This window comes from Phyllobates terribilis, unplaced genomic scaffold, assembly GCF_046119375.1.
Source record: "Phyllobates terribilis strain yellow unplaced genomic scaffold, ASM4611937v1 Scaffold_1__5_contigs__length_1240528914, whole genome shotgun sequence".
Classification (NCBI taxonomy): Eukaryota; Metazoa; Chordata; class Amphibia; order Anura; family Dendrobatidae; genus Phyllobates; species Phyllobates terribilis.
In genome coordinates this window covers 1,159,589,061-1,159,610,512 of record NW_027362761.1, presented here as the reverse complement: position 1 = coordinate 1,159,610,512, position 21,452 = coordinate 1,159,589,061, and the positions used below count along the sequence as shown (strand labels likewise).

General features: G+C 45.5%; 1 protein-coding gene across 1 annotated transcript in view; it reads right to left on the bottom strand.

Annotated features, from left to right (window-relative positions):
* POLN (DNA polymerase nu) overlaps window positions 1–21,452 on the bottom strand; it is a 180,980-nt gene that overhangs the window by 127,933 nt on the left and 31,595 nt on the right. The window contains exons 8-9 of the mRNA XM_073662265.1: window positions 7,284–7,348; window positions 6,411–6,494 (exon numbers count right to left, since the gene is read on the bottom strand). Of these exons, the coding sequence (XP_073518366.1) occupies window positions 6,411–6,494; window positions 7,284–7,348 (149 nt within the window). The remainder of the gene's footprint in view (window positions 1–6,410; window positions 6,495–7,283; window positions 7,349–21,452) is intronic.

The window sequence follows — 21,452 nt, the reverse complement described above, 5'->3', positions numbered from 1 at the left end:
CCATTCGCCCTGTCTCAGCTGGGTCCTGCTGTGATATTTTCTGTTCCTTTTATGTGGAGTGCAGACAGGGACTCTAGATTGTTCTCTGCTACCTGGAGGATGGATTTTGACACCTGTAGTAGAGAATTGGACCAGGTCCCCCCCTGGCGATTTAAGTATGCCACTACTACCCTGTTGTCTGAAAAAACTCTTACATGGTGTCCCCGTAGGGTGTTTAGGAATTTTGAGAGAGAAAATTTTACTGCCAGAAGTTCCTTCATGTTGGAAGATACCCCTTCCAAATCCTCTGACCAGACCCCCTGAGCTATTTGGTCGTTTAGGTGAGCCCCCCACCCCCTGGGGCTTGCATCTGTAGTTAGGACCTGTGACTCTGAGATTGTCCATGCAACGCCTCTGGTTAAATTGTCCACCTTCGTCCACCATGTTAGGGAAAGCAAGGTTTTTGATGACAAAATTAGCCGACCTTCTAAGCACCCTTTTAGTGACCTTTCTGCCCCCAAGATTTCCCATTGCAAGTCTCTGGTGTGCAACTGAGCCCAGCGGACCCCTGGGATGCAGGCAGTCATGGAACCTAGAAGGGACATTGCTCCCTGTAGAGTTATAGAGGGATGGTCTTTCACATGAGATATCCGGGCTATCATATTCTGGATTTTTCCCTGCTGGGAGATGGCATTCCTGATTCCTGATTCCTCGAATCTAATAGGATACCTAGATACTCTTGTACTTGATCCGGCTCCAACCTGGACTTTTTTAGGTTCAGAAGCCAGCCTAAATTCGTCAAGGAACCCATGACCCTTGCTAGATGGTCCTTGCACGAGTTGCCTTGAACGAGTTGCCTATTATCAGCAGATCGTCCAGGTACGGGGTGATCAGGATGTTTTGCTCCCTCAGATGGGTCATTACCTCTGCCACTATTTTTGTGAAAACCCTTGGGGCTATCGCTAGACCGAAGGGAAGGGCCGTATATTGGTAGTGTTTGACTATACCTCTGTGTATGGGGACGTGATAATAGGCGTCCTTGAGATCCAGGACAGCCATAAAACAGTCTGGGAACAACAATTTCACTGACGATTTTATTGACTCCATCTTGAAGGATTGCACCTTTAGACATTTGTTCAGTTTTTTCAGGTTTACAACGTCTGTTTTTTTCCTGAGGAACAGAGGGGAGTAGAATCCTTCACCTTCCTCCAGTGCAGGGACTTCCTGAAGGACCGCTTTCTCTATTAGGCCTAGAATCTCTTGTTCTAGTGCTAGTTGTTCTACCCCTGATGACCTCATGGGGGTTATGACGAAGTTCGGACGCGGAATGGAGTGAAACTGGAATTTTATTCCTGTTTTTATCAGGTCTAAAATCCAAGAACTGTTCGATATTTTTTCCCAGGCTGGGAGGAAATGAAGAAGTCCCCCCCCCACCTGGGGCTGACTCTCATTGGGCAGGTTCCCTGTTGTCGCTGGGGGGCCTGTTAAACATAAACCCTTTGGCCTTTTCCCCCCTATCCTCTCACCTATCCTGGTCTTTGGGGGGTTTTCGGCGCATAAATTTCCTGCTCCGAAAAGACTTCCTGTATGAAGTACCGGAGAGGACCGGGAAGCGTTTCTGGTTATCCCCGGCTTTGTCAAGGATATCTTCCAGAGTAGATCCGAATAGGAACTCACCCTCGCAAGGAATGGAACACAGCCTAGATTTCATTTGGTGGTCACCCAGCCAGCAATTAAGCCAGAGGGCCTGCCTGGCTGCGTTAGAAAAACTCGCAGCCCTGGCTGCCAGCCTGACGGAATCGGCTGATGCGTCAGCCAAAAAAGCTGCTGCGCCCTTCATTACTGGGATGGAGCCTAGTATGTTATCCCTTGATGTTTTGTTTTCAAGTTGCGCTTCTAGCTGATCTAGGCAGGCCATTAAAGATCTGGCTGTGCATGTGGCTGCCACTGCGGGTTTTAACCCTCCTCCTGCCGCCTAACAAGCTCCTTTCAGGAAGGAGTTCGCTTTTTTGTCCATTGGGTCTTTTAGCACCCCCATGTCTCCAAATGGCAGGGAAATATTTTTAGAGGCTTTAGCTATTGCTACGTCTAACTTTGGCGCCTTCCCCCAGAAGGAGCATACCGGGTCTTCGAAGGGGTATTTTCTCTTAGGTGACAACAAGCCCTTCCTTTATGGCTTTTTCCATTCCCTCTTAATAAGGGAGTGGACTTTATCATTAAGAGGAAAAGATCTCCTTTTCTTTTGTTCCACGCCACTAAACATCAAATCCTGGACTGATTTCTTAGGGCGAGGATCTACCAACCCCATAGTGGACCTAACTACCTTAATTAAATTATCCATACCCTCTATAGGGAAACAGCTACGACTCCCACCCTCAGAAGATGACGAGAACGAAGATAAGCAGGACAAATTTGAGTCTACCACCTCCCCGTCCGAACTGCTAGATCCTGATACAGGGGATAGGTTCATGGCTTTTTTTCGTTTCTCCCCCCCTTCTGCAGGGACTTGAAGGTATCCTCAACCTGGGATTTAATCAGGGAACTGAGCTCTGAGGCGAACTTAGGGGTCTCCTCGCAGATTGTTTGTTCAATGCACGAGTTGCATAGTCTTTTTTGCCATGTGGTGGGCAGATCCTCTGCGCAAAGCGCGCAGGTCCTGTGTTTGCACTTGCCCATACTTTTCCTTCCCTGATGAGAGAAGAAAAGAGAGGGGGGGTCCCAAGTTACAAGTGAGCTTTCACGAAGATCACTTACCATCCCGTTGTAAGAGGGAATACAGGATTTGAAGAGGAACCCGTTCCAGTAGCTGGGTCTTTCCTCGAGGTTGACGCCACGCTGGAGTCCTCGTCGCGTTGCGAAGACCTGCCAGACTGCCCGCTTCCACCATCACCTTGGCTGTGTTGGCGGTCACTGGAGGGTCCTTTCGTACGCTTCCCATGATGTGCAGGTGGTGGTGAGTGGGGGTGCAGGGACTACACCTCCTGTAGCTCCTGCTCGCTCATAGCCAAAAAGGTGCCAGAGTGTGCTAGGAAGCACTTCCCTTGTGCATTCCCGGCAATTTAACATCTATAGGGCTCCGCCCCCCTCACCTGACTTGTCCACCTGTGCACCTTCCAGCATGGGGGACGCCACCCCCACAGAGGAGTCCATCACTCCCCCCAACGCTTTCTTTTGCTGGGCATCCCGGTTCCCAGGCGCGCGTTCAAACGCGCCGCTCCCAGAGGGCACCGTGGCGCGCATTACACTTCTGGGGCGCGCGCGCCCAGGCCGCCGACACCCAGTGGTGCACTGCAGCTCGCGTCAGAGGGAAGGAGTCAGCGAGAGCGCGCGCCAAGACACGCCAACTCCGCAGACACCGGGGATGTGTTCGGCGCGCGCACTTCCGCAATGGCCCTCGGAAGCCCAGGTATGCACAACGACCCGGGCCCCGGAAGCCCAGGCAAACTCACTAACCTGGGCCACGGAAGCCGAGGCATACTCATCACCTGGGCCCCGACACCACTGGAGAACGCGGCGGCTCCGGTCTTCTCCTGCGCTGAGTCTCCCTGCCACCCTAGAGGCCTACTGACCCCAGCGGTGGCGCTACAGGACACCGCACCAGCCGAGGCAGGGAACCCCCACTGCCTGAACCGGTCTGGCTGGGCCTGGTAAGTCCATCTTCTATCTTTGTTTCTTTTTCCTTTCTTTCTTTCTTTCTTTCTTCTTCTTTCTGTAGGTCCCCGTCAAGGACAGGAAACCAACTGATGCGGAAAAGAGGTGCCGCCCTTTTTATCTGTAGGTTTCCTGTCCTTGAAGGGCGGATCCCCTCTCTCCGTGGTGCCGTCATGGGGGAAGGAGAAAATGCTCCTTCGGTGCGCATGAAATTGTTTAGAGCAGCAAAAAAATTCTGGTTCAACGGTGGACGGGCTTCAAAGGAGACCATGATTTTCACTATATGTAGCAATGTTGTGGCATTTATGTATATAACACAAGCGATCGGATCCCCTAAGGAGTCTAACAAGAACAGAGAAAAGTAAAAAAAAAAAAAAAGTTTTAAAAAATATGAAAAAATTAAAAAAAAACATAAAATTTCAAATTACCTCCTTTTTCGCCCACTGAAAATATAGATATAAAAAAAATAAAAAAATACACATATGTGGTATCTCCGCATTGAGAGAAGACTGATCTATCAAAATCAATTCTAAAAATCAAATAATCAAAATAAAAACAATTAACCCGATTGGTAAACACCGTAAACAAAAAAAATTCAAGAATGTCAAAATTACAGTGGGTACAGAAAGTATTCAGACCCCTTTATATTTTTCACTCTTTGTTTCATTGCAGCCATTTGGTAAATTCTAAAAAGTTCATTTTTTTTCCTCATGAAAATACACTCAGCACCCCATCTTGACTGAAAAGAAACAGAAATGTAGAAATTTTTGCAAATTTATTAAAAAAGAAAAACTGAAATATCACATGGTCATAAGTATTCAGACCCTTTGCTCAGTATTGAGTAGAAGCCCCCTTTTGAGCTAGTACAGCCATAAGTCTTCTTGGGAATGATGCAACAAGTTTTTCACACCTGGATTTGGGGATCCTCTGCCATTCTTCCTTGTAGATCCTCTCCAGTTCCGTCAGGCTGGATGGTGAACGTTGGTTGACAGCCATTTTCAGGTCTCTACAGAGATGCTCAATTGGGTTTAGGTCAGGGCTCTGGCTGGGCCAGTCAAGAATGGTCACAGAGTTGTTCTGAAGCCATTCCTTTGTTATTTTAGCTGTGTGCTTAGGGTCATTGTCTTGTGGGAAGGTGAACCTTCGGCCAAGTCTGAGGTCCAGAGCACTCTGGAAGAGGTTTTCATCCAGGATATCTCTGTACTTTGCTGCATTCATGTTTCCTTTAATTGCAACCAGTTGTCCTGTTCCTGCAGCTGAAAAACACCTCAATAGCATGATGCTGCCACCACCATCTTTCACTGTTGGGATTGTATTGGGCAGGTGATGAGCAGTGCCTGGTCTTCTCCACACATACCACTTACAATTATCACCAAAAAGTTCTATTTTCTCTCATCAGACCAGAGAATCTTATTTCTCATAGTCTGGGAGTCCTTCATGTGTTTTTGAGCAAACTCTATGCGGGCTTTCATATGTCTTGCACTGAGGAGAGGCTTCCGTCGGGCCACTCTGCCATAAAGGCCTGACTGGTGGAGGGCTGCAGTGATAGTTGACTTTGTGGAACTTTCTCCCATCTCTCTAGTACATCTCTGGAGCTCAGCCACAGTGATCTTGGTGTTCTTCTTTACCTCTCTCACCAAGGCTCTTCTCCCACGATTGCTCAGTTTGGCTGGACGGCCAGGTCTAGGAAGACTTCTGGTGGTCCCAAACTTCTTCCATTTAACGATTATGGAGGCCACTGTGCTCTTAGGAACCTTCAGTAATGCAGAAATTCTTTTGTAACCTTGGCCAGATCTGTGCCTTGCCACAATTCTGTCTCTGAGCTCCTTGGGCAGTTCCTTTGAGCTCATGATTCTCATTTGGTCTGACTTGCACTGTGAACTGTGAGGTCTTATATAGACAGGTGTGCGCCTTTCCAAATCAAGTCCTATCAGTTTAATTAAACACAGCTGTACTCCAATGATGAAGTAGAACCATCGCAAGGAGGATCACAAGGAAATGGACAGCATGTGACTTAAATATGAGTGTCTGAGCAAAGGGTCTGAATACTTATGACCATGTGATATTTCAGTTTTTCTTTTTTAATAAATTTGCAAAAATTTCTACATTTCTGTTTTTTTTTCAGTCAAGATGGGGTGCAGAGTGTACTTTAATGAGAAAAAAATTAACTTTTTAGAATTTACCAAATGGCTGCAATGAAACAAAGAGTGAAAAATTTAAAGGGGTCTGAATACTTTCCATACCCACTGTACGTTTTTTTGGTCACTGCAATTGCACAAAAAATGCTGTAACAAGAGATCAAAAAGTCCTATCTATCCCAAAATAGTATTATGGTCTCGCCCCGGAAAAAATAATCATATTGTAAAGTAATTTTTAACTCAAAGGTACACTATAAAAAAAATCATAAAAAACATTGTCAGAATTGCATTTATTTCACAATTTCCCCTCACTTGGAATTGTTTTCCCATTTTCCAGTTCACTATGTGGTAAAATGAATAGTGATATCCAAAAGTTCAACTCGTCCTGCAAAAAAAACAAGCCCTCATATGTCTATGTGGACAGAAAAATAAAAGAGTTATGTCTATAGGAAGAAGGGGAGGAAAGAACGGAAACACAAAAACGGAAATTGCCCGGAACGTGAAGAGGTTTAATCGATTATCTTCTCGTGTAAACGAACCTTAAGTAGTGTGTTCCCAGCTTTTCTTTTTTTTTTTTTTTCTTTCCTGGCTTTGCATCTTATCAACATTTAATTATTTATGTGTAAAAGGAAACACACTTACTGTCCGAAGTTCATTACTGCTAGTTAACCTGAACTTTTGTCCTGCAGCTTGTTGTGCCTCTTTTTCCAATTCTTTAAGATGAATCTGTAATTGCACATTCAAAGGATGACACCTACATATTATTCTTCCTAGAATTATAGCATCGTACCAACAGACAAATGCTATTTTTAACCCTTTAAGGGATATTCCATCTGAAATGTACTGCTTATTAAAATCTTCAGCTGTTCTTGAGATTTTAACATTTTTTTCTTTGTTTACAGCTCATTGCCTTGGAGACCGACCACCTGTGCTAGACAGTAGAACATGTTTTCTATGGAATTTGTAAGCGCTGCTCTGAAGCGGGCCAGGATCATTGGTGCACGCTGTTATCGCCTAGTCCCAGAGTCAGCTTCAGCGCAATGCTCAAAAGCTAGACCGCAGGTGGTCATCTCCTAAGCAATGAGCTGCAAACAAAAGAACTGCTTGTATCTCAAATTGAAAATTGCAAAAGTGCTTGTTTTTACAATATCTATCTATGAAGATGGGAATAACCCTTTAAGTGAGACTTTGTTTAGATAGAGATGCACTGGTAAATTCCACAATGTCCAACAATCATTTTTTATTTTCAGCCCACATAATACTGAAAGAATAATTTTACCATAGTGCCTAAATAATGTATATTATCTAAATAGTACTCCAATAAAGAGCCTCCTTAATGCCGCCAAATAATGTAATAATTCTGAGTGCTTTCAGTTTGTTCCTGGGGTTTAAGCCACAAGTTTGCCACCCCTCTAAAAGCAATATGTCTTGCAGCTTTATCCAAAAGTTCATAAGCTATTTCATAATATCTTTTTAAAGCAGTCAGGATGACAACATAAAGCATGTGGTATTTACCCCTAACTGCACTGACGTCTTCTTTAGCTCTTCCTGATTTATTTCTATGGAGCAGTTTTCCATTGCTAGAAACCAAATAAACACAAAGTTTTACATAGAATGACACAACAACAGCTGAATATCATAAGATGAAACAAACAACTTTGTAAAGTATCCAGGATATCACATAGCTTAGCTTCCATCATCTTAGTATGCTTGTTATTTACTACGGATGATCTCTTTGTTGTTGATAAGCTGATTCACTACTAGTTTCCGAATCATTAAACTAAAGCAAGATTACGCAACATTTTTTGGTCCAAGAGCCACAATGCCATACGGAACTAATCCCAAGGGCTGCAAAAAATGTAAAGGGGTACTTACATGAATACATCACTAGAACCACCATCAGTACATTAATACATCACCAGAACCAAGTTTTGAGTATTTGAGGAGCATTTGGAAAGATTCTGCTCAGTTTATGCTCCAAAAAATAAGTGTGAACATACATTAACTTACACTGGGTTTTTGGAGCAAAAGCTGAGCAGAATCTCGCCAAATCCTCCCCATGATCTCAACACTCTAAAATTTCAAGGAGTTTTAAGTTGTAACACAGCCATGAAGCGTGTTTTGGATTGTCACATGTGTATAATATCACAACCACAGTCAGTACATGAATGCAGCACAAGAACCACCATCAGTACATTAATAAATAACCAAACTTAGTACAGCGATCAATTGCAATTACAGGTCAGCCCTATGTACAATTGTATCACATGAACCTACAACTTCCAATATGTCTTTAGCAATAGAAAGGAGATACTGGGAGTTAACAGTCACCATTGGGTCATTCCATGTCAAGTGAATCAATTAATTTTTTCTCTAGATTTTTAATTCTTTTGAGATTTTGTTCTCTGGTAATAGTGTTTTAGAGAATGCAAAATGTGAAGAAAAAAAATTATATATATTTTATAATTTTTTTTATTAATTTTCATAGTTTTGAAAAAATGTGAATTTCTATATTGCATGCCTTTATGTTTCTCCATATAATTCAGCATCACTTAAAGAAGAAACGTCTTAATAAAGGGCTAAAAATATCTTCATTTATGGATCATAAAAATTATTAAATCAATATAACAAAAAACATCAATAAAAAAGTGGGGGGTACAGATGAAGACAAGGTGGGTACACCTGGTAAAATAAATATATGGCCTACTATAAATATACTACAAAGGTAATAAACCCACATATCCCAAATACAGATGACTCGCCCCATGGGCCATGGAGCACCCGGAACCGGGCTTCAGTGCGATGATGGGGGTAGTAGTGGCAACCCGATCCCGTGGCTCAGGGTGGTCAGACCAAATGCTGTGGCAGTCTATTTGTAGAGTTATGAATGTCCGACTACGCCACCCGTGGATTGCGGTCAGGGATGACCGCTGCTGCAAGGCAGACCGCTGAGGCTGATGTTGGTGTGCAGCACAGGGGTCGGATAACTCCCCACGGGAAGAGTGTAGCCTCAGGGCAGCGTATGTGAATGCTGGGGGTGATAGTGCAGGCCGCAGTAATAAGAGTTCAGAGTCCGCTTCAAACAGTCCAGGGTCTTTATTGTAGGTATTACTACTGACCCAACAGGAGTACCGGGTAGGAATGGGCCTGGGTGTCTGAGAGCATTCGGGCGAGCCCCACTGGTCAGGGTGAGTGTGAAGGCCTACCGTTCTCTCTCTGCCCTTGCTGACTATCCCCCTTTTCGTGGTGTAATAGCCCAAGTCCCTGAGCTGGCCGTGTACTTCTCCTGTATGGCTTGCGACTCGGGCCTTAGGTACCTTTTGCTTCTCCGTGCTGTACCGGTCCCTCTGTGTGGCGGAGCCTCCAGGCTTCTTAGGCCAAGGGACCTGAAATCCCTTGCAGGTTGGTTCTCTGCTGCTGGGCTTGCAACCCTGACAGCCTCGGACCCCAATGTCCGGTATTGTAGTTATCTCAGCCAGGACCGGCTCTCGTCGCCTCTGTCCTTGGCTCGCAGCTTCTCCTCTGCCTCACGGACTCCTTGGCTACAGCTGAACTGTCCCTCCTTCTCTGGGACTAGTCTAAGTCCGGAGCTAGGTCGTCCAGTTCTCTCTAACCCTGCCCTCAGTTCCAGCTTTTATAGGGGCAGCCAGCTCCCCCTACTGGCCTGGGACAGGAGGTGCTGTATGCTAATTGTCCCTGACCAGGGAACCTCCCTCCTGCTCTCAGACACAGCCTTTAATATTTGTGGCATCCAGGCCTGGGGTGACACACAGACATAGTGTCAATATATCATAATTAGTACATACAGATCACATAAAATAGATAACAATCACTTTTAGAATGAAGAGTGACACCATGACCTGCATATGAAACCCCAAACCACAAAGGGATTAAACATATAATAATAAGGGGAGTAAAGGTAACGATACACCTGACGCGCGTTTCTTTGTTATATTTATTGATTAATTTTTATGATTCATAAATAAAGATATTTTTAGCCCTTTATTAAGAAGCTTCTTCTTTAAGTGATGCTGTACGTTTATGTTTCTTTTCTGGCTACTAGTGAATCCTGCTTTGAGCAGGGGGTTGGACCAGATGACCCAGGAGGTCCCCTCCAACTCTACCATTCTATGATTCTATGATTCTATGATTCTACTATGATTATAGATTGAGGATTTTTTTTGGCGTTATATACTCATAACTCAGGCCAGAACCAAGATAGAGAAAAAAAACACCATTATACTCAGAACTGAACAGGCTTTCATCCGATATGTCACAAGAATATCTTTGTTAATATTTTACCCATGTGGGCTCAAATGCAAAATTTTGAAAAGCATTTACAAAAAAAACTATATGATATAAAATTCACACAAAATTCACATTTGCCTCCTATGCATGTAGCCAAGTCTGTACCAAAATTCAAGTTGGGATTTCAAAGGGGTAATACTGCAAATTTTCGATTTTCAAAATTTGCTGACCTGCGACCTAAGAATTGTGTCCTGGCTGGTGGTAGTGGTGCACACTCAGTATGCGTATATACATTACACCAGAACACTAAGCTTATGATTGAAGGAGGTAAGCTGAAAGATACTCAGAATGGTGAGTCCAACCATTGTGATTACAAAGTATGTGTCTAAAATAATGTGTCCAACAAGAGAGTTCAAACTGTTACCTAAATATCTGCAAAAAATGTCCTCTAGTAAAGGTTTTCCAAGAAAAAATACTAAATCATTGCAAAGAGGTTATGGTAGATAGTATGACTTATAGACAGTGGATACCTGCTGACAGATGGACTTTTGACACTGTTTCTAAAAGTGCAGAAGACTTTGTGGAACGTTTTTTGTGACCAGCTTAAAAGGTTGGTCCGAAACCCAAAAGTAAATTTCAATTAATAAATCTTTAAAAACTAATAACTCTTGTAATTCAAGTTATGGCAAAATTTCCTACCATTCACTCTGTACTGCAACTTAGGGTTCTGTTTATATTACCCTCTTCCTATGACGATTCGTTTGAGAAACCTTAGTGCATGATGGGACACTTAAACGAATAGTCATCTGCTGGCCGAAACCGCTATCACTGCAATTTCTGCCCTGAAACGAAGAGTCATCGAAGAGGCGGGGGCTGGGACATCTCAACACTCCCTTTGCTTTATTTGCCACCTTAAAATGAAGCGTCATCAGTGACGCTCGTTTCAGGAGCTGGTCCCTGTGGTGTCTCCCTTGTGCAGTGTCTCCTCCAGTGCCCGGTGTGATGAGCGCAGCATCCGGTCTGATGTCTGCTTAGCTGAATAGTAATAAGCCGGTTCTGTTTACAGTCAGATATAAAATACAAAATTGTACTTCTGATATCTGAGTGCTGAGATTCAATAGCTGTTCATTAGTTCCAAAACAAAATTGATTTCAGTGATAAAAATTAACATCCTACCAAGTTTGAGCAAGGTCTACTTCTCGGATGGCTCTACTGCACAGTATCAAAATAGGAAAAACTTTATAAATGTATGCCATCACAAGAAGATTTTGGAGTGGAAGCTGAATGGCACTTTTTTGCCAAAGCTCATGGCAAAGGTGTATGTGATGGTTTAGGAGCACACAATCCAAACTGCTTGAGGTCTAGTGTGAAGTTTCCACAATCAGTGATGGTTTGGGGAGCCATGTCATCTGCTAGTGGAGGTCCACTGTGTTTTATCAAGACCAAAGTCAGCGCAGCCGTCTACCAGGACATTTTAGAGCACTTCGTGCTTCCCTCTGCCGACAAGCTTTTTAGAGATGGAAATGTCATTCTCCAGCAGGACTTGGCCCCTGTCCACACTGCCAAAAGTACCAATACCTGGTTTATATACAACAGTATCACTGTGCTTGATTGGCAGCAAACTCGTCTGACCTTAACCCCATAGAGAACCTATTATAGAGAATCTATGGGGTATTGTCAAGAGGAAGATGAGAGACCCCAGACCCAACAATGCAGACGAGCTGAAGGCTGCTATCAAAGCCACCAGGGCTTCCATAACACCTCAGCAGTGCCACAGGCTGATCGCCTCCATGCCACGCCGCATTGATGCAGTAATTGATGCCAGGGGTGGATTAAGAGTAGCAAGAGCCCCGGGCAGTTTAGAAGGCGCGGGCCCCCCCCCCACACACCTGATTTATCACGTGACATGTCACATGATCCCCTGTGATAGATCATGTGATAGTTCACGTGAAATTAATTTGGCACAATATTAATTCTAATATTTTTTTTAGGCTGTGTGCCCACTATGCGTTTTTTAAGCGTTTCCGCAGTGGCAATTCCGCTGCAGAAACGCTTAAAAAACGCTTGGTAGAAGGTCTGCCATGTTCCCCAATGATAATCCGAATGTGCTGTGTACATGCTGCGGAAATTTCCGCAGCATTACCAATTATTTTGCGGAAGCGCAGCGTTTTCGCCGCCATCGACTTGCATTAGACCGCATGGATTACGCATCACTGTATCTGTAGATGAGGAATCCATGCGTTTCAATGTGCAGATGGTACCCAGGTCTAGAGGAGAAGAGTCTCTCCTCCGGACCCGGGTAGCATAGTACCTGTAAAAAAAAAAAAAAATAAAAAATATACATTATACTTACCTTCTGATGGCCCCCGGTGTCTTTATCCGATGCGTCCTGGCTTGCCGGCAGCTCGCGATGGTCTGAAAAGGACCTGCTTTTACGTCATTTAGTCATGTGACGGGTCACGCGACCGCTGACGTCGGCAGGCCATCAGAAGGCAAGTATAGATTTTTTATTTTTTACCATTCTTTTACGGTCACACTATATATGCCGGTTGCCGGTTGCATGAATTTATATAGTGTAACCAAGTTGTCAAGCACTTTCCAAGTGATGCTAAAATCGCTTGTCAACCCGCATGCGGAAATGCAAGTGAAGAACGCTTCTACCTGGCGGGAAAAAGCATGTACAATCCGCATGTAAAATCCACATGCGTTTTTTCTGCCAAGGAGATGCAGAAACGCTCAAAAAAAATCCGGAACATTTCTGTATCGTGGGCACATAGCCTTACATTAATTGTATGACTCAATTAATTGTATTGTATTAATTGTATGACTCAATATTGAGCACACGTAGCCTTCTATACACAGCGGGAGGTTGCACGGTGCCATCTATACACAGCGGGAGGCTGCACGTAGCCATCTATACACAGCGGGAGGCCGCACGTAGCCATCTATACACAACGGGAGGCCGCACGGCGCCATCTATACACAGCGGGAGGCCGCACGGAGCCATCTATACACAGCAGGAGGCTGCACGGTGCCATCTATACACAGCGGGAGGCTGCACGTAGCCATCTATACACAGCGGGAGGCCGCACGTAGCCATCTATACACAACGGGAGGCCGCACGTAGCCATCTATACACAGCTGGAGGCCGCACGGCACCATCTATACACAGCAGGAGGCCGCACGGCGCCATCTATACACAACGGGAGGCCGCACGTAGCCATCTATATACAGCGGGAGGCCGCACGGCGCCATCTATACACAGCAGGAGGCCGCACGTAGCCATCTATACACAGCGGGAGGCCGCACGGCGCCATCTATACACAGCGGGAGGCCACACGGCGCCCCCCCCAGAGACAGCAGGAGGCCGCACGGCGCCATCTATACACAGCAGGAGGCCGCATGGCGCCATCTATACACAGCAGGAGGCCGCACGGCGCCATCTATACACAGCAGAGGGCCGCACGGCGCCATCTATACACAGCACGGGGCCGCACGGCGTCATCTATACATAGTGGGAGGCCGCACGGCGCCATCTATACATAGTGGGAGGCCGCACGGCGCCCCCCCCAGAGACAGCAGGAGGCCGCACGGCGCCAACTATACTCAGCAGGAGGCCGCATGCAGTCACGCATGCAGTCACGTGCACACACACAAACATATACAGACATATACATACACACATAAACACATTTGAAACACAAAAATACATATAAACAGACATCACATAATGATATCTGCCTGCACACACACACACACACATACATACACATACATACACACACATACACACACATACACATATACACACACATACATACATACATACATACATACACACACACATACACACACATACATAACACACAGACTCACCATCCCCCGGCTCCATTCTTCCTGCCTGCTCTCTCTTCTCCGTTGCAGCAGTGCAGGCTGGGCGCACTGCGTGACGTCACAGCTAGGAGACACGGCCGCGCACAGGGCCGATGAAGAAGTAGCGGCGGCCGCTGCTGGGGGAGCGGTCCGGGGTCCCCCCTCCCGCCACTGCTACCGGTATGTGCCGCTGCGGCCCGCACATATAATGAGGGCAATCCGGCATTAGACACCCCGCCCGGAGCCGCGGGCCCCCTGCAGGCTCGGGGCCCCGGGCGGTAGCCCGGATTGCCCTCATTATAATCCGCCTATGATTGATGCAAAAGGAGCCCCGGCCAAGTATTGAGTGCATTTACTGAACATACATTTTTAGTAGGACAACATTTTGGATTTTAAAAACATTTTTCAAGCTGTTGTTATAAAGTATTCTAATCATTCTTCCATTCTTCCATTTTTTGTGGGCCCCGGGTGAAAGAGTCTCAGTGGCCCCTTTAACACATACCATGATTCATGATGCAGATACCGCAGAGAAATATATATATAGTACAATGCCAAAGATTTCACTTCTTACATTACATGAGCGATATCTATTGTAAATTCTACAAATGATCAGAAACCAGCGAAGCCTCGCAGCGCACAGTGCAGACCGGACAGTATAGTCTTCCATACAGTATAATGGCCCCACATAGTCCTCCATACAGCATTATGGGCACCACACAGTCCTCCATACAGAAATATGGGCCCCATATATTGCTCCATACAGAATAATGACCCCACAAAATCCTCCATACGGTATAATGGGCCCCACATAGTCCTCCATACAGTATAATGGCCCCACATAGTCCTCCATACAGAATAATGACCCCACATAGCTTTCCATACAGAATAATGACCCCACATAGTCCTCCATACAGTATAATGGGAACAACATTGTCCTCCATACAGTATTATGGGCCCCATATATTGCTCCATGCAGAATACTGGTCCCCATATAACGCTCCATACAGGATACTGGTCCCCATATAACGCTCCATACAACATACTGGTCCCCATATAATGCTCCATACAGGATACTGGCCCCCATATAACGCTCCATACAGCATACTGTCCCCCTTATAACGCTCCATACAGAATACTGGCCCCCATATAATGCCACATGCAGGCTGTGCCCCCACATAATGCCCCATGCAGGATGTCACTTCCCCCCCATATAATGCCCCATGCAAGATGTCACTTCCCTCCATCCCCCATATAATGCCTCCATGCATATAAAAAAAAAAAAAATCAAATACTCACCTCACTTCTCACCTGCTGCCGCTGCTCCGGACTCCTCAGCGTCGCCAGCGTCTTCCCGCTCTGTGCTGTGACTGCTCAGGAGAGAGCGTGGTGTAAAGATGTCACCGCGCCCTTTGACCTGAGACGTCCCAGTGCAGCAGCCGCGGAAGAGACCGGAGCTGCTGCGGAGGCACGGGGAGAGGTAAGTATTGGGCCGCCGGCTGCCAGGGCCCTGAGCAAGGAGGAAGGGGGGGTACACTGGCACCGCATCACTCACGGGTCCCATAGAGCGCCGGGGTGCCTGACGGTGAGTGGGCCCCCCCGACTGCTCAGGGCCCTGGCACTTGCCCGGGTGCGCTGGTCCTGACACCGGGCCTGATTCTAATTTACTGAGATAATGACTTTTGTGTTTTCATTGGCTATAAGCCATAATCATCAACATTAACAGAAATAAACACTTAAAATAGATCACTCTGTTTGTAATGATTCTATATAATATATGAGTTTCACTTTTTGTATTGAAGAACTGAAATAAATTAACTTTTTGATGATATTCTAATTTAGTGAGAAGCACTTGTACTGTATGATTAGGATGAGACTGCATTTAGAAAATCACGCTTCAAAATTTGATCCTATGGAGATCCCAACTTGAATCCCTGAACAAATAATCAAGAACACAAGTAATAAGTGCATTTTTTACAAAATTTATAACATATAGTTTTTCTGAAATCGCCCATCAAAATTTAGAATTTGACTCCTCAAAAACAAAATATCAACAAACATAGTCTTGTGACATATCAAATGAAAGCCTGTACAATTATGAACAAAATGGTGCCTCTCCCACCTCTTTATCTTAACAAAACAAAATACTAACTCACTGCCTCTCTCCAAATTATTCCTCCACACTGCCCCTCTCCATAATATCCCCCCACACACAGCCCCACTCAAAAATATCCCCTCACACTGTCCCTCTCCAAAATATCCCCCCACACAATGACCCACTCCAAAATATCCCCCCACAAACTGCCCCACTCCAAAATATCCCCCCACAAACTGCCCCACTCCAAAATATCCCCCCACAAACTGCCCCACTCCAAAATATCCCCGCACACTGCCCCTCTGCAAAATATCCCCTGCATAGTATCCCCCGCACACTGTCCCTCCACAAAATATCCATTGCACACGGCCCCTCTGCAAAATATCCACCGCACACTGCCTCTATGCAAAATATCCCCCCACACTGCCCCTCTGCAAAATATACACCGCACAGTGCCCATCTGCAAAATATCCCCACACACAAACACACGCTGTCCTTCTGAAAAATATCTCCCACTGCCCCTCTAAATAAAGTAACTCCCACCACTGCCTCTCGCAAAACTGTGTCCCCTTTCACAATTGTCCCCCCCATTATGTGCCCTCAGAGTAACATTAACCCCCTTGTGATGATACAGCCTATAATCTTCATAAGCCAGACGATTAGATTTGTTTATCCAAGAGAAATACACTATTATGTTTATGCTGACTTGTAAATGTATGTGTACTTCTGTTGCTCATCAAAAAGGTCATATTATTTGTATAACTCTGAATGTTGACTTCTATTCATTTGGAAACAATGATGTTTCCTATGCTAATGACATATTTTACTAAAAGCTAAATAGATTTTTAATTACAAGAGCCCCTGTGATGTAAATTGATTAGCTCTAACAATGAGACCTGAGTGAGCCCTGCACCTTTACCTCTGACAGATGACTTTACACAGATGTAAATATAAACAGGGATGTCTGTAGTGCTGGAGACAGAATCAAAGAGAAGGAAAAGATGAGAGACTCTGTCACACCATACGCTTGGTAGGATGGCTTTACTCAAAGAGACACAGATTTGGATTCTACATGATTCTAGTCTAAGGGTATATAGCCCTGACTGGAAAGATACGGATCTGCTCCACTGACCATCAGAGTGACCATGGATACATTTGGGGAGACCAGGTTGGGACGATGAAGTCACCTGGCCCCATGGATATGCTGTTTGGGCTTGCCAGGAGGGACCGTCCAGTTGCCTGGAACCCATGGAGACATTCGGAGAAGCCAGACTGGGACCAGCCGGTCATCTGGCCCCATCAAAACCCTTGGAGAGGCCAGGGTGGGACCCACGGGTCTCCTGGTCATGTACCTCGATGGACTGCTAAGCTTCCTAAGCTTTCCGCTACCTTCTCTCTGTGGGGGCTCGCCAGAAGCGGGGGCCACTGGTTGATGTAGTTGGCCCTGGAAGTCCCAAAGTCGCAGCTATTCTATCCCAGGCAGGCGGAGCGGAAGGGTGAGAATGTGTAATGTTGTACCATCTTGGGTATTTGCTGGGACTGTTCTATGTGTTTACTGTACACTTAAAGTATTACCACGCTGTTTTACCCTCACCCTGTGTCGTCTGAGTAGCGTTACGCACATGGAAGACCCCGAGTTTTCACACTCCTCATTCACAATGATAAAACATTTTAATCTTCAGTTCCTTAATGGAGCTCTTACTATTGCCCACGCTGTCTCCGCTCCTCTGTGGCGCTTCAGTGCTGGCAGAAGTGTGATGGCGCCAGCAGCATGCTGACCTCATCATGCCACGTCGGTGCTGGGGCTGACAGGCGCTCCTCTGTCCCAGTCCAGGCGTCACAGTGTTCAAATATATTCGCGTCTGAAAGACACTAATACATTTGAATATACGATGAAGGGAGCCGCGTCTCCCGGACAGCTGCATGGGTCGCACAACATCCATATGGCTGGATGTGGCCCTTGGGTCATATGTTGTGCAGGCCTGGACCGTCACGCCGGACACAGCGATCGGGGGATGTGGCTACGAACAGGGACCCACACCTGACCCTGCAACTGGTGGGGAACACTGGCTTTCCCTTATCCCGAAGGCTAATGGTGCCGAGGTTCGAGCCTCCAATGTATCTCTGACTCCTACCGAAGACCTGTCAGTGGCCCCCTGAACAGAACCAACAGAACAGGGGAACACAAACAGGGATAACTGAAAAGCAAGCTCCCCAAAAATATACACGCAACCACAAAGGTAAACACTGGGAAAGAGAAGGTAGGTAAACTAAATGGAACAGAGGATAGGAAAACACTCAGCCAAAAAGCAAGCAGTAATCACAAGGAAAACCTCCAACTTCTCCAGATGACAGACTCCTACTCCTCACACCAGGTTAGGCAGAATGAACTGAACACCAACATCAGCTGAAGGGGCATGAGACTATTTATAAGGTGGAGCAAGAGGTCCCACCCACATTGGCTGAACAATCAACACATCAAGCTAGACAAGGAAAACTGACATTAACCCCTGACAGCCCAAAAGGAAAAAACAGCATTAAAACAGCAAAGAAGATAGGGCCGCCACAAATCATTTAATACTTTGTGTCAGTAACGCCTCCTTTACGAGTGGCCCCAGGACACTCAAGACCGGACTTAGCCGGCAAATGACCTGCAGAAGTGACACTTGAAATGTCAGAGGTTCACTTCTACAAACACATGGTCCCCATAGTCATCATATACTAATGAAGGAGATGGAGACGCAGGCTTCAAAGTCACAACTAATTGCCTAAGCGATGACCTGTGGAAAACATTATGGCATGGTATCACCAAGGGTAACTCCACTTGAAAGGTCGTAGAGCCGAGTATGGCCGAAATTCTATATGGACCAATCGTCAGAGAACTTTGAGACCCTGATGAACACCTCCACTTGATACTCCTAGTGGACACCCATACGTGATCATTCACACGCAGGTCCAGACCTGGAAGTTTATTACCATAATAGAAAAGCAAGCTCCCCAAAAATACACACGCAGCCACAAAGGTAAACACCGGGAAAGAGAAGGTAGGTAAACTAAATGGGACAGAGGATAGGAAAACACTCAGCCAAAAAGCAAGCAGTAATAACAAGGAAAACCCCCAACTTCTCCAGAGGACAGACTCCTACTCCTCACACCAGGTTAGGCAGAATGAACTGAACACCAACATCAGCTGAAGGGGCATGAGAATATTTATAAGGTGGAGCAAGAGGTCCCACCCACATCAGCTGAACAATCAACACATCAAGCTAGGCCAGGAAAACTGACATTAACCCCTGACAGCCCAAAAGGAAAAAACAGCATTAAAACAGCAAAGATACAAATCATTTAATATTTTGTGAAGTGGACTAAAGGAATGAGAGTTGCTCTGTCTGTTAGCCCTGCATTATTTGACTGTAACCAGTGATTTATTTTTTTTTGGCCAGTGGCTTTCACCAGTTTTGTTTTAGCTTTGAGTGCTAAAATTGTAATTGCATGATTCATTTGTTGTAATCCAATTTAAATTGAATAAATGGTCTATCCTTAGGATAAGTCATCAATATCAGATGGGTGGTGGAACAACTACCAGGACTCGAGCCATTCACCTCATTTAATGGGCCGCAGCTCTCCAGGAACAAGTCTTAAAGGAGTTGTCAGCCTAAAATGAAAAGTCTGCAGTCACTCTGTGTGACTTCTGACTTTTGAATCCCCCAGCACCTGCACTGTGCGCTGTGAGTTTCTGAGCCTGGAACGGTGGCGATGTATGCGATATGCATACTCCCGGGCAGAAGCAGTCTAGTGGACGAGGCCTTGCTCCATACAAATGTATGGAGCAAGGCAGCAACCACTAGACAGCCGGGCCCACTAGACAGCCGTGCCCACTGGACGGCCATGCCTACTACTGTAGATGGCCGCGCCCTTGCTCCATGCACTATACCTGTTAATGGTGCATGCAATGGGCAGGTATGTGTGATGCCAAAGTGAGCAATGCCAGATAACCCCTTTCTGACGTGGGGCATATTAATACGTATCTGTGCCCTGGGCCTATTGGACCAGATACGTATTAATATGTCCTGGCTATCGCGCCCGCACAGAGGCTGTGCTGGCGCGATCGCCGCCGGGTGTCAGCTGATTGTCACAGTTGACACACGGTACTATGTGCAAGGAGCGGTCCCACACCGCTCCCAGCACACTAACTCCTGAAATGCTGTGATCGAAGTCAATCGCAGCATTTCCAGGGCAAGCAGAGGTGAGAGCGCCCCCTCTTACCTCTATCCGTTGTCCCGCTCTGTGTAAGCCGGGTCCGGATAGTTGCCATGGTGACCCGATGTCATCATGACAACATCCGGGTCATCAGCAAGATAGGTAGATCGTGCACAATCTAGCTTGTTTGTGCAGGGGTTGACAGCCTGCACAGAATAGGGGATAATGTTTCATCCTTATGCTGTGCAAGAAATCAGCCTGCAAAAAATGAAAGTCCCATAGTGGGACAAAGTGTAAAAGTTTAAAAAAAATCTCACAAAGTGAAAAAAAAAAATAAAAATTTGTAAAAATATTTTTTAAAAAATGAAAAAATAATCCAAAAAAATAAAAATTTACTGTACCCATAAATAAATATAATGAAAAAAAACAACAATAAAAGTACATATATTTGGTATCGCCGTGTCCGTAACGACCTGACCTATGAAACTGTCCCACTAGTTAACCCCTTTAACGAACACAGTAAAAGAAAAAAAAAAGAAAAAAACAATGCTTTATCATCATACCGCCGAACAATAAATGGAATAAAATGGTACCCGAAGAATAAAGTTGTCTAATCACTTATACCGCACGAAGAAAGGCGTAAAAAATAAACTCTAGGGTTAGGGTTGGGCTAGGGATGGGCTAGGGTAGGCATGGGCTAGGTTTAGGGATGGGCTAGGGTAGGGTAAGGGTTGTGTTAGGGTTAGGGATGTGCTAGGGTTAGGGTTGTGCTAGGGTTGGGATTTGTTCAAAAGTAAAGGAAAAAAATGACAACGATATGGCAACTAGTGTTGAGCACAGGTGCTGGCTACTTGAGTTTGCATAGGGTGCTCGGGTATGCACCGAGTATCGCGGATGCTCGAGTGACATGCTCATGTCTCCACCCCATATGTTTTGCAGCTGTTATACAGTCAAAAAAAACTCACGGGGATTGCCTCCCATGCATGAGTGATCCCCACATGTTTACCCGAGTACCCGATGCAAACTCAAGTAGCAAGCACTTACACTCAAGACTAAATGACAACTTATTCAATCTGATGACCTAATGTTATCAAATTCAGTGTCGTAACTGTGGGTTCAAAATGTTCACTATACCCCTTGATAACATCCTTGAGGGGTGTAGTTTCCAAAATGGTGTCACTTGTGGGGTGTTTCCACTGTTTAGGCACATCAGGGGCTTCCCAAACGCAACATGGCGTCCGCTAATTATTCAAGCAAATTTTACATTCAAA